The sequence below is a fragment of the Hippocampus zosterae genome, chromosome 1 (genome assembly GCF_025434085.1).
Source record: "Hippocampus zosterae strain Florida chromosome 1, ASM2543408v3, whole genome shotgun sequence".
Taxonomy (NCBI): Eukaryota; Metazoa; Chordata; class Actinopteri; order Syngnathiformes; family Syngnathidae; genus Hippocampus; species Hippocampus zosterae.
In genome coordinates, this window is record NC_067451.1 from 11,350,820 (window position 1) to 11,365,000 (window position 14,181).

The following is a 14,181-nucleotide window of genomic DNA, read 5'->3' on the forward strand; positions in this document are numbered from 1 at the left end:
TTTTCTTCGTGAAAGTTCCAATCTATGGTCGGTTCCATTTATTTTGCCATTACTTCAATTAATAGTATGCAGTGCAGTCATTTAAAGAGAACAAATTATTAAATGACTTGAATTTATTAAATTCTTCAACTGTTGGCTTTCAATAATAAAAAAATGCTTCCCAATATTTAAAACCAAATTTAAACAAAAATGAAAGTTTCAAACACTGAAAATTCCCAGCAGATTTTTCACTGTTCTGCACTGGCTCTACTTAATCGATTCCCTAAATATCCACACTACAGTAAAAACATGACAAACTGACATCCAATAATAAAACAAATAAATTTTCCCATTCGAGATGAGGAAGGAAAACGGGCTGCTGCAGCAAAGTAGACACTGAAACCCTTATTGCACTGAGGGGCAAACATTTGCGACTTGTGGCGGAGTTTAGTGGATGCGCCTTTACGGCCATTTGCCAAACATTCGCCGACCATGTTTGTTGCAAAGAAAATTCTGAACACAATTGCATAGGATAACTGCTAATCTGAATAAAGAATGGTAGAAGAAATATCTTGTCATATTTTGCCTTGATATGAGATATTTAATCTTAGTTGCAAAATAATGTCTGGTTTTGCTGATAATAGGCATCATGATCAGGTAGTGTATGAAGCCGAGTAGGTATCATGGTGTGCAAACGGGGCATTCATGTCACAGTCATATATATACACGCCATGTTTTATTACAACATTGAGATTAAGAATCCGAGTCACGAGTCAAGAATCAGAGTCACGTCATTGGCCGGTAGAGCATGTGCCAGGCGGTCCCTGGCGCTTGACGGAACCATGTGATGCCACAGCAGGCGGGGCCACATGGTTAGATCAAGCACAAGAGACAGCTGCACGAGCCAATCAGAGCGCAGGTCCACACAGGAGGCAGGGATGGGGTGGGGAGGCCGGCAAAAGGGGCAACGGTGCAAACAGAGAGTGGGAAGAGAGAATAGTGGTAAGGTCCAGAAATGTTCAGGGAGGAAGAGGATGTGCAAGGAGAGGACAGCCACAACCAGTTTGAGGCGTCATTATAGGCTTTATAGGGCTGCATTAGTTCTTTAAATAAGTGTACCACCTAAAAAAAACAAATCTTGGTTCTCCAAGCATCGCTACCATGACCAAAAGGCAATAGTGTAGTAGTAGTGTCGTGGTTTTCATTAAAAACAATAACATTGGTTTTTGTCCTAAAACATATTAAATATTATTAAAAGCCACAACACTGAATGTTGCGAGAAAAAGACTGTGACACTCAGCATTGAGGTTGAATCATCTATTGACAGGCACTATACTTAGGTAAAAGTAAAAAAATAAATAATATGGAAAATATGGAATCTAATATGTGCATACGTCCATCCATCCATTCATAGCGCCGCTAACATTGCAAAAAGAAATAAAAAAAGCGATAAACATTTACCTTATTTGCATGTGTTTCGGAGAGAATTAGAATGTTTTCATGGTAGAAGCTGATGGTTTGTAGGCTGGCATAACAAATTCGGCCAAATCATTCTGACAACCAGCAATATCAAAAGGTGCTCTTAAGTACTTTTTTCCGTCTCCTAAGGCCCCAATAATTCCATTTTAAATTAAAATCTAAACAGCGGTTGAATTGTCCTTTCCTTATTTATGCCTTTCTTAAGTTGTGGCGTCAATCTGTGAAGGTTGATAAAACAAAACAAAAAAGAACAAACAAGATTTTAACCAAGCAGTCGAAAGAGCAGATGGTTTTTGAATTTAAGGAGCAAAAGTCCAAACTCATCAGACAAATACTCAAGTGAAGCACATAAACCGGCAAATATACTTGATGACAAAATACAAAAAAAAATCCTCTGCAAAATCTATTAACTACGATCACAAAGTATTTGTACTCTTATTTTCTTGATGTTGTTATTGAGCGCCCTTACCTGTGCAACGAAACTTCTTGCCTTTGACTTGGCTGATGCGCTTGTTGGCCAGCCTTCTGGGGTGGCTGCAGCGCGCCCCACTGGTCTCGATGGGGTTGTCGAACAGAAAGTCGGCCAGCCACTTCAGGTGACAGTCACACATAAAGGGATTCTGGGCCAGATGACTGTGATGAAGAGAACACATTTATCACTATGTGCTTTCTTTGTACTGTTGCCTGGTGACTCTGCTTCAGTTAACCGCCAGGACTTCAAGAGTCCATGCCAATTTGTGAGGAACTGCCAAACACTGTAATAAAACACAAATTACTGTGTTTGGGCTCATTTACTTGAACAGTTCATTTGGTATACCGGGTTCTGAGAATTTGCATTTTGATGTAGATGCCCTGTACTGGTTCATATTCCATTTATCAAAGAGGCACAAATTCATGTGTTTGGGCTCATTTACTTGAACAGTTCATTTGGTACACCGGGATCTGAGAATTTGCATTTTGATGTAGATGCTCTATACTGGTTCATATTCCATTTATCAAATAGGTATTTTCCTGCCGTTCTTGTTGGCCCCTGTAAACCAAAGTCTGTCAACCTTCCCTTCGGTGTCCCTCAAGGGTCAATCTTCGAGGCCATGCTTTTTTGCACTAAACATGATTCCTCTCAGAGATGTCATCGGCAATTTTAGAATAACAAATTCAACCTCGTTGAAAAGTAACTACAATGCACTGATTATGAAATGGAAATATGAAAACATTACAAGAGTACAAAGCAGTGTACTTTTTCGAAAGTGAAGGACATCCAAATTTACGTGCATTTTCCTGACCTAAAATAGCATCCGGCTGCGATTGTAAAGTCATATGTATATTCATTATCATTATTTGCATAATTTTATGAATGGAAATTAACTGAAAAACAATCCATGCCGGCCGTCCTACATGGTAGGGACTGAACAGTGACTGACTAGCATTTCAGGCCTTGATTATCATTGGATAATCTTACGTCAATCATTGTTAACAGCTTGACTGATTGATGCCTTCCCAGCGAATTTCAGACTCATTCGCTTGTCCCTGTCACACAAACTTCACCCAGGTCTGCTTTCACATAGATGATGCTGCTTCACAACGTCAAGATAATTAGATACATGGCCATATTTTTGATGAGCCTTTGTATTTTTAATGTTCCCAAGCTTTTAAAAAAGTTCTTCTGGAGTTTAATTTTAATTTGAGAATATTCTTCGTGCCCAAATACTGTATATGATGTCCACTTCATATAAAAATGTTTTCTTTTTTTTTTTTAACTAAGAATGCGGTAAGTACTTACAGAGTTTTGATGGAGCGCAGTGGTGTGAAAAGTCCTTTGCTGATGGTTTGTAACTTGTTGTCGTATAGTGAGAGCAGGTTGAGATTGTGCAAGTCCTGGAAGGTGTTGACGCGAAGACAGTTGATCTTGTTGGCATTCAGGAGGCTGAAACATTTAAATCAAAGATTTAAGAAATTTAACATTTACCTCCATGTTCTGTGAGAATTGTCATCTTTAATGGCAGGATTGCATTGTTAAGGTGTTAAAGAAAGGTAAAAGATGGAATAACGGGGAATATAACCTTTATCTCTACCCCAGTGATCACAAGCAAATGTGCAGAAAAATTACGGGCTGGAATTTCACTCATCCTCGCTGTCTTTGCTTGACTTCACTTTATGGGGGAAAAGGCCCAGAACATTAAGAGTTTCTGCTGGTGGACTGCAGCGTTTGCAAGGACCATATGTCACACTTACACTGAATTCTTTATTTATTTTTAACCACATCCTGCAACGGTGCCGCAGTTTTGAATGTCACCTCCTCAAGAATTCATGAGAAGCGCACTTTGTGTTATTTCGTCAAATTGCATCATTAGTATTGTTCATTGTTGACACACACCACGGAGGACAGATATAAAGACATTTTCAATCAATGTCGTTTTTTTTTTTCCTTAGTCATGATCTGTCATGTATACCGAGTAGTGTACTTACAGTAGCTGCAGGGACACCAGGCCGTCAAATAATCCTTTCGGCAGCTCAGTGATCTTGTTGCCATACAACACCCTGCATGGGACAGTCATCAGTGAAATCATTTAGCTTATGATGTGGAAAAACATTCATTGTTTGTATGAATGGTGCTACTAGAACAAAAACAATAGAGTATCCTCGAGGGAAAACCAATTTACTACATACTGTCCTATTAATTAAGTCAATTTAGTTTTATTTTATGAGGAGAACGTGTGCACCATGTGGTTGGATGGTTTCTGCATTCACTTTTCGAAAACAATACATTGGCCGACGCTGAGCCAGCCACATGTTAGGGAGGGTTGTAATTCGAAATGACATATTTTGGCAATGTTTTTTATACCTTGAATCGCAGCAGTTGCTTCATTTAGAATAGTTTGCTCAAGAACAATACCAAAATGTTGAGATGTGAAGCGAACTTGAGGTATTTCCATGCCTTTGAGACCTCACTTAGAGGCCACGTGCTGCTTCTGTTTTTTTATTTTATTTTATTGTTTAGGTTTTTTTTTTTCGTTGACCACGTGCCAGTCAGTCTGGATCAAATCATTTGCATGCAGGAAGGTTTAAAAAAACATTACAGTCTGTCCTTATTTGCAAAAATAATTAACTGTCTTCCAAGTCCCCATTTCAGGTATTCTCGAGCAGAATACAAAATATATCCAACCACAGAGTCAACAAAAAAAGAGCTTTGTTGCGATTGATACTGTCAAAACGTTCATCGTTACATATAGTAACGTATATTGGAGATACGGCTTGCAAGTGTTCCTAATGTTATGGCCACATCATTTAGCCACAATAAAGGGTCAAGATGTTCGAAACAGCTGTGGGATGATGCTACAACTGTACAACACACAGCGTTCACCGTTTTCTTGTATTAGTAATTACACCCGATGGACCTTGATCACAATCTGAATGCATACACAACAAAACCAATAACAATTAAGAGATGCAGATTTGAAGACCTGGTTCATCTCAAATCTATTTCGTATTTTCTCACTGTAGCCATTGTTTTATCTCGTTCGATGATCCAAATCTGCGCTTGATGTGGCGTGCTCTATCCCTGCTGCACCCGCATCCACCCCATTCACTCCACTCGAGTGATTTCAATTTTTGCCCCATCACGCCTCAGCTTACCTGCACTGACAGAGGTCACGTCTTAATGTCTCCATGTTTGTGTGTGTGTGTGTGTGTGTGCGAGTGTCCTAAGTAACAACCTACAGAGACTTCACCTTGTCCGCCCTTCCTTGTCCGTCTGTCTGTCTCGTTTTCACGTTGCGGATTGATTCAAATTAAACTGTCCTTCATGTTCTTATCACACTCGCCCCTCTTAGAGACACGCAAACGACACACACACTGGGTGATTACACGCACAAATTGGGCCACACAAATCAATGCGTGTGTGTGTGTGTGTGTGTGCGTGTGCGTGCGTGTGTGTGTATGTGTGTATGTGTGTGTGCGTGTGTGCGTGTGTGTGTGTGTGTGCGTGTGTGTGTGTGCGTGTGTCCCTTCGGGTGTCGGACACAATATTTGGATTTGCTAAATGAGTGGAAATGCAATTACTTCACCAAGTGACGGAATGCACATTCGATACCTGGGTCGACTTAATCCGCCTCTCAATACCAATACGACCACGTCGTATGATAGAAACCATTTGACTAAAACAACCAAAAACAACAACCCACTGAATCAATCAACATTTATAAATGGAACTAAATATGGAAAAAAAAAGAAAACGTAATGACAAGAAAAATCTACAATCAATTAAGGGCCTATAGATGGCAAAAGATAAAGATTTTTTTAACCCTTTCATGCACCCCGTAACCTGATAACGTACACTGTAGTAACCGCGGTCTCTGAAAGGGTTAATATTAAATGAGGCTATGGCCCGACTAAATGAAGCTCCTGTCCTCACCACACCATAGCTCCTTGCCACCAAGATGTCACACACAAGTATATGCATATGTGCAGAATGCTACAGGTGTGTTTTGCTAGCCAAACTTGCCTTGCACTTACCAACCAATCAAGAGGACAGATTAATGCTGATGTCATTGTAAACCAGGTAGCTGGCCCTCTGGGGAAAATGTGTTTGATAGAACATACAGTCCCATTGCGAACATAGTTTTAGTTACATGGGCCACTATTAATTGTCAAGGTGCAGGGCAGACTAGATTGACATGGCAACACAAAGCCTGGAATGTGATTGGAAAAAACATATATACAATCCACATACATGAACTGGAAGCAGTGCAGCCGAGAAAAAACACAACAAAACGAAGAGTATAACATTTTAGGAAAACATGATTACAATTTCATGAACCAATATTAGAATGTATTATATAGATCAGAAGTCCTGATACTGTTTAGCATTGAAAACCTTGGGTGGCTCTGACTTCGCCAATTGCATTCATGTGCATGCCAGACACTTACAGGGAGGTGAGCGAGCGGAGGCCGCTGAAGGCATCGGAGGCGATGTCTGAAATCTGGTTCTTACTCAAGTCTCTGTGGGAGCAGAAGAGAGAGGGGGAAGTTAGTGCATTAGTGATACAGATGTCCTCGAACTGTCGGCGACAGTATACATCAGCAGAGGTCAAGGGAAGGTGCCTTGGTAAGGAGAAAACGAGGAAGTCGATGTAAGTAAATGAGGTGGTGGATGATGGACAGGCAGATGGGATGAAATGCGGCGGACGTGAGGCAAAGAGTGAAAAAGAGCGAGAGGAAAAGCCCACGTGGCGGCATGTTAAGTGCACGTCGTTCACATCCATGAAGCCAGATTTATTATGGAACGCCCACAATGCTGGAGGATGATTGAGCGGCTGAGTGATGACCTCACGTCCTTGCAAATGTCAGTTGTGATGTTATCGGTGGACATTAGCATGAGAAGTAAAGGGACCATACGTGGGCAAAAGTCTTGGAACAGGAAGTGAAAATGTAGCACATCTAGTGGTTATCGTTTTACAATAAATCATGTAATGAGAAATATGATTCAAAAATCAATACAAATGAATTAAACTATTTTTAATTTGAGGGAAAAATGCTTCAACTGATTTTTTTAAAACTAAATTGTAATATCGTGGAGACAGCCGTCTTATATTGAGTCAACTGTTTATCTTCCATTCATCTGGTGTTACGTACTGATGCAATCCATGAGTATTGGAATCTATTCCTGCATGTTGTGAGAATAATTTCAACTAAATTTTCACAATCCAGTATGGGCAGACTTACATCCTCTTGAGCTTCTTGTAGGAAGAAAAAGCTCCGGGCGGGACACTTTTGATCAAGTTCTGCTCCAGACGACTGCAAAGACACAAATAAGAGAGAGACAACATTCAGTTAGATTTTAGCAGAGAATAAAGAACATATTCCTGTGATAATTTCATATCTGTCTACATGCACCGCCGCCCTGTTTGCGTTCAAACATCCATTGTTTTAAGCAGTATAACACCACCACCTCGTAGATGCTATTTGTTAGCCTATGGTGTATCACATCATGTATTAGCATTAAGCTAGCTAACATTTTAAACAGGTATATTTATATGGTTTGTTTTAAATAGAGCATGTAGATGCTCTTTTATTTGAAGTTTGGTTTGACCATAACCTTTGGGAGTAGCATTAAACAGCTGAAAATTTCATTTGGTTCACCTGCACAACCTAATGATGTTTAATTCATAAATTGCACCAAAAGTAGTAGACAAGGCTGTTTTTTTGTTTTGTTTTGTTTATTGATCGTGGTTGAAGTTTGCAGTGGAGTGGCCTGCACTGAATCAACTCAGTAAATCGATCATGAAAAACAGTGAGGCAAACTGGTTTATTCATGGTTACTTTGGCTTACCTCCACATTTCCAAAACATGCATTTTAGAAGACTCTAATAGCCCCTCAGTGTGAATGAAACTGTTGGGTCAACATGAGCCCTGCGATTGGCTTGCAACCAGTCCAGGGTGGACCCATGTCTCATCTCACAATCGGCTGGGAAAGGCGCCACCCCAACGGGGAAGAGGAAGAGTGGATGGTTCATTTAATGCGGTAGCAGCTGCGGTAGCAGTCATCCAACCCTGGGAAGCAGACCATCATGTGCACAGTAGTTTGTGGATGGCAAGCCTCGACGATAATGATGCACGTTGGCACGCTGGATAATTCATGTGTCACTGGCAGCCCGACGCTGCTAATATTCGTTTTCCAAATATACTTTGTGCAAAAACAAAGGATTTCGCACGCTACTTTCTCAAGCCAAGAGCCAAATGGGAATGTACTACATCTCCCCCTCTCACAGCCCTACCCCCCTCCTCTCCCTCTCCACATGACTGATTACACTGGCAGTATTACCGCATCACTTGGTTTGGAAAAATACACTGTGGTCGAGAAGCATCCAGCTCATGTATTCTTAATGCCTGCTTGTTTGGAGGACATGAAGCTGGAGGATGAAGGAGGAAAACCTGTGGATGTGTGAAGAGAGGAGCCAAGGCTAGGACCAGGGTCAGCCGTCACCATGACGGATGGGCTCTCACCACACCCTCTTAACCTCCTCCTCTTTAACCCGCACTCTGTTCCGTTCTTGACCTCTGTGCCTTTCGCATCCATCCATCCGTGCGGACGTGTTTGCCATTACGGTTGAAGGTAAAGAACAGATGTATTGCCTCGTTGTTTCATTTGACAAGAAAAATATTCATGGCTAAATTGCCCAGGGTGTACGACAAAGAGAAGTCTTTCAGTTGTGATGAACATGTGTACAACAACACGTATGCTGCTGAAGACAGATTTACTTATCAGGCTGAGAAAAAAAAAAAAAACTATAAAAAAATGATACTCTGTAGTATGGTGCCCAGGCGACAAGGAAAGGATAAAATCTTGATTTGTATTCAAAGAGAATTTCATATCCAGCCAAGTGGCACTGTGTCTGCTGATATTTAGCTGATGCTGTGTACCATTTAAAAATGTTTAATAACATTCACATTTCGGTAAATGTAAAGCACTGCGATTGAGCACACCTGCCGCCATCTCAAGTACCTCTGATTAACCTCAGATAAATTGCAGCTGTTCGAGTAGGTTTTCCTTGACATTTGTTTTGGATTTCTAGCAATAAACGTGTCATGAATTGTGTTTTTACCTCCTAAATATTATATATATTTATAGTAAACAATTTTAAATCAAGTGTTTTAAAAAAAATTGTAAATGATTTTGTTGACAAATGTTTTGTGGGTGTATGCTGGCTGAAAGCATTTTATGTTCCTGGACTGGGTTTCTATCAAAACATAGCTTAGATTTATGTCCAAAACATATTGTGCGGTACTTCAAATTTCCAGAATTCCCTTGTTTGTTTCTTGGTCAGTGTTTTACGCTCCACATATCTCCACCTTAATAAAGTATTGGAAGCCCATATCTGACTGAACGATGAAGGATTGCGAGTGTGTCCACACGTAGTGAACGTTATCAGGATTCGTTCAGTGTTGCAAACAGTCACATAGATGTTCGCCAGGCATTCCCAAACAGTTTTTTATTGGGCGCGAACAGTTTTTCTTATGGCTGTCAACTTTTGAACATGTTTAACTCTTTCAGGGACAGCGGTTCAGATGGTGAATTGTCATTATTGGTATATGAAAGGGTTACTTTTCTTTACAAGAAGAAAACCTGTTTGAGATCATTAAAATTTTGGCGGACGTCTTTGCGACTTTAAACAAACCTTAACGGGGGAAAAAAAACAACATACACTGCGTGCCCACCCTCTTGCAAACCTCCACCGCTCGGTCAGATACGAGCTGTAAGCATCACTGTCAACCTAATTCATACAAGGGCGTAGCCATCATTAAAGGAAATTCGGATATTGATAAGGGCAATGCACAAGCACTAGTTATTAAACAAAATTCTTTTTTGCTGAAGGCGACACAAGGTTGAAACAAAGGCAGTTAAAGGCTTAACAAAATCGGATGCATTACATGCAAGTCACTTTACAGACTTAAAGAAAAAAAAATCTATAAGGCTGAGGTGACGATTAGGTGATGAGTGAAACACGGAGAACATCGATTCGGTTGTGCACACACTTGCAGTACGTGCACATTTGGCAGTGAGCCATACAGCCAGCAGGCAGAAATTTGACATTGACTCAAGTGATGCATTGGGAAAGATATGCAAGTCATCTAAAAAGTAGAAGAAACATTTGGCTTATGCTAAATGGACACAACATTGGCTACGTTGATAAAAAGGGTCAACCATTTCCAGTGAAAGTTTGAAAATCTATGATTTCAGAAAGGAAGTTGATATGAGGAATTTTCAATCTATTTTGGAACAAAAAAATTTACTGCGATTGTAGGAATTTGCGCTAAATCTCATTTTCTCAGTCATAATAGTGCAACAATATTTTCCCCTTAACCACTGTTATAGTGAGTTTTTTTTTAACAATTCCCACAATTATAAATATAGCTTCCTGTGAATTTGGATCAAAGCTGTAAATTCACCCGTTTTTGGGGTGGGTCTTTTTTTTGCATCACTTGTTTCGTCGACCTCAAAAACATGCATGGCAGGCTGATTGAACACTATAAATTTGTCCCTAGGTGTGAGTGTGAGCTCGGATGGTGGTTTTGTCTTCCTTTTTAAAGTGTGTGCGTATTTTTCTTCATGTATTTATTTTTTAATCCTCAGAACTTTGCATCTATAAATTAGATCTAATTTGAGGGGGAAAAAAATCTGCCTTTGGAAATTAAAGCTAAACTTTGATTGACAGTTATTAATTTATCAATACATTGATTATTTTAGTTTGCAGACAAGAAAAACGAGCTTTATGCATTATTTACGTTTTTTAAGCAGCTATGATGTTGGACTTGTCAGGTGTTTGGAACAGATACAAACCACACAAGGACAACGGGTGTTTTTGTGTTGCATTGAGTTACTGAACAAAATGCAGTCGAATAAAAGTTTAACTTTCACTTCAACTTAATAAAAGCTTTTTCTTTTCCTTGAATACAGTTCAAATTGAGTTGAAAACACCTCCCAGCAGACTTACAAACACACCCACCCACCCACCCACCCACACATTATATCAGCACTATTAGCTAAATGTCCCCTGAAGTGAACAGCAGCCTTACATCTCTATGATGCCCTCTGGGAGGTTGGCGGGTATTTCGGTCAGGCTTTTGCGGCGGCAGTCCACGATGTTGTTGTTGCATGTGCAGCTGGCCGGGCACACCGCCACCAGGGGTGCACACGTCCTCGGCTCGATATGGGTAGGGCCTGGGGACGAATAGATACATTGGATACACACATACAATCACATGAAGGAATTGAAATAAAAATAAGTAAAGCAGTTGCAAGATATAGCACTCCGACCAGTAAAATGCAATTGCGATATGGCAGTACTGATGTTTTTTTTTTCTCCCATGTGACCCAATTTGGATATGAACATAATATTTTTGGTATTAGTAAATTTTATAAAAGTTGGAAGAAAGGGAAATGAAAGGGAAAAATGGAAAGATGAAACAATAACAAAAAAAAAAGAACAATGATAAATGCAGAGAGGTCCAACAGAAGAACGCCCAGCACAAAGAGTCTTGATCGGGGCCATGTAAGCAGAAGCAATGAGGCTAAAGGCTAATAAAGAGAACGCCGCCTGACAGTCTATTAGCGGCGAGCTGAATCAGACGCCTTTAAAAGCGATAAGAAAAGCCTTTCTTCTGCGCGCCTTTTGGCTGAACACAATCTTTTCTGCATACTGTCACATGAGAAGAGACACCTTAATGTTGAACTGTCCGAGCTCTGCAGTATTGGAATAGCTTGTCACATGGAGACAAGGAGGCGTGCCTGTGCTGTTCAAGTCAAGTGTGCAGCTCAGCCCAACATGATGCATTTGAGTGTTTTGACCTTTGGGTACTTATATATGTATATATATACATATAAAAATTGGAGGGGGATAGTAATTTATTTTCCAAAGAAAACAGATAAAACAAAACAAAACAAAAATCTGAAAATAAATCTATTTTTCAGGATAGCAATTTAAATTCCTCCCCAGATTTCTTAGAACCAGGAAAAGAAATTCACCATCTAAATAACTAAATAAATACACACAAATAAATAAAAAAACTGAAACTAAACTCCAAAACAGAAGTCAGTTAGAAGCAAAAAATGTTAAAAAGGTTTTGGATTCAGATGAATACAATATGCTTTGAGAAAATCATTAAATGAAACCATCAATAAGCTTTTTCGTAAAAAAATGGGGGGTTGCGTCAAAAAAAATCAATTCAGGTGTTAAAACAATATATAGATTTAAAAATAAATCTGCAAGTAAGTAAATCTTTGTTCCACTGTACAGTGACCAACAGTAGATTAATAAAACAAAACAAAAAACATCTTGTAAGGGATGCAGTTGTTCCTAATGTTATGGGAGCAATGATGAGGACTCTCACACACACAAACTCACCACTGCAGACAAAATCCTTCTTCTGTACATCGGGAACGTTCAGGCCCCTCATGTGGGCGGGGGCCATGCACTGAGTGAAGGGCGCCAAGCCGCGCCTCGCTCGCAACCAATCAGAGAGCCAGGACAGGTGACAGTCGCAGTGAAGGTTATTGGAGTGGAGACGCCTGAAAGTGAGGGATGCAAAGCAGCCAAATTAATTTTTACACTTGCATTAAATGTCTCCCCCAAACTTTCTGAGCTAACATGTTGTGCATCCATCTAACAAAGAGGGGGGCTCTTCACCTTTTCATGCACCCTATAACCTGACAACATGATAAACTGTCCACTGTAGTCACCACTGTCCCTGAAAGGGTGCATCTCAATCCGAGGTTAAATAGTTACTTCAAGTAGTCACTTTAAATGTGATCTCTAGAACTACTGCATAGTTTAGTTATCCACAGCATCTGTCTGTTTAGATTAATTGTCAAAATTTGGTTCTTTCTACAAAAAGGTTTAGTACTTGTCATAGAAAAAAACTGAAAATGCTCAAAAACAGCAGACCATATGAGGAATGACAGTGAATGAGTTGATGATTAAACAGTGACCAAACATTTTTTTGTTAGCATGACAGCTCTGAATGTTAATTAAAATTTGACACAATTGGTTCCCCGTAACAAGATTAATTTCTATGAATTCCTATGGCAATATATAATTTCCTGTTAACTGGTCGGTACAGCGCCAGAATGGGTCAAAATATTAGGAACTACTTTTATTGCGATCCAACACAGTTCTACGACCACCACGAGACTCATCGTGTTGTCAATATCAAGTCTTATTGGGTGGAAAATCAACCATATGCTTGAAATGAGAATTTCCTGTAACTTTGCATGAATGAACAAGACAGAACACAATGCGAAAAATAAAACAGATTTTTAAAAATTAATACTTTGCATAATGTGCAGCTAATGTTCATAAGAGACAATCACGTGTCTGTCATCTTAAGTGGCACTTATGCCACTAAATCCTGTGCAAAATGAGTTCCTGGCGAGCTAATGTTCGTTGGTGGGTGCATTAAGGGATATTTTTTTTCCCCCCACAAAGCTGAGAGACTCCGCGGGTGGACACCTTAAGAGTCGTGAGGTGGAGCTGAGGGGCGTGGGGCAGGGTGGAAAAATGGCTGGATGTCTTGTCAGCATATTACATGCCGGCTAGGATATCTGGCCTTTCACAAGACAGGCCTCCCTTTGTAATAAAGCCGAGGACAAATCCTGTTATGGAACAGAGATGGGCTCATTGATGCTAGCAGCGGGGGTAGTGGGTTTTAATACCACATTCCCATTATAAATCCAGTTTATAGTCAAACCCCTGCCTGGAGATAGCCGCGTCTCGGCCCACCTCCGGCTCCAGCCTTAATTACTGACAAGTAGGATTAAAACATGGTGCACAATGCAGTATGTGTGTGTGTGCGTGTGTGTGTGCGTGCGTGCGTGCGTGCGTGTGTGTGTGTGTGTGGTGCCCACTGGATTTGAGGATGCTTGATTGGCTTAATTGTGCTTCGGTTTTGTGGTGACGAAGGTTTTAATGTGTGTGCGTATATAAGAGAGAGAGAGAGAGAGAGAGAGAGAGAGAGAGAGAGAGAGTGAGAGAGAGAGAGAGTGATTCAACATTTTTTATTACTTGGCAAGAAGTGTGTTTGTGTGTACTTGTATATATTCACATGTAGCACACAGTATTTCTTTTTAATTGTCCTGAAGTATGTGTGTGTGTGAGAGAAAGAGAGCGAGAGACAGAGAGAGAGAGAGAGAGAGAGAGAGTGAGAGAGAGAGAGAGTGATTCAACATTT

At 40.2% G+C, this 14,181-nt stretch overlaps 1 protein-coding gene across 4 annotated transcripts in view; it reads right to left on the reverse strand.

The window, feature by feature from the left end:
* Positions 1 to 14,181, reverse strand: part of slit3 (slit homolog 3 (Drosophila)) — a 242,678-nt gene that overhangs the window by 64,483 nt on the left and 164,014 nt on the right. For all 4 annotated transcript variants that reach the window (XM_052086348.1, XM_052086267.1, XM_052086418.1 and 1 more), the window contains 7 exons: positions 12,360 to 12,523; positions 11,032 to 11,176; positions 7,180 to 7,251; positions 6,385 to 6,456; positions 3,925 to 3,996; positions 3,239 to 3,382; positions 1,928 to 2,091 (listed from right to left, as the gene is read on the reverse strand). In XM_052086348.1, the coding sequence (XP_051942308.1) occupies positions 1,928 to 2,091; positions 3,239 to 3,382; positions 3,925 to 3,996; positions 6,385 to 6,456; positions 7,180 to 7,251; positions 11,032 to 11,176; positions 12,360 to 12,523 (833 nt within the window). The remainder of the gene's footprint in view (positions 1 to 1,927; positions 2,092 to 3,238; positions 3,383 to 3,924; positions 3,997 to 6,384; positions 6,457 to 7,179; positions 7,252 to 11,031; positions 11,177 to 12,359; positions 12,524 to 14,181) is intronic.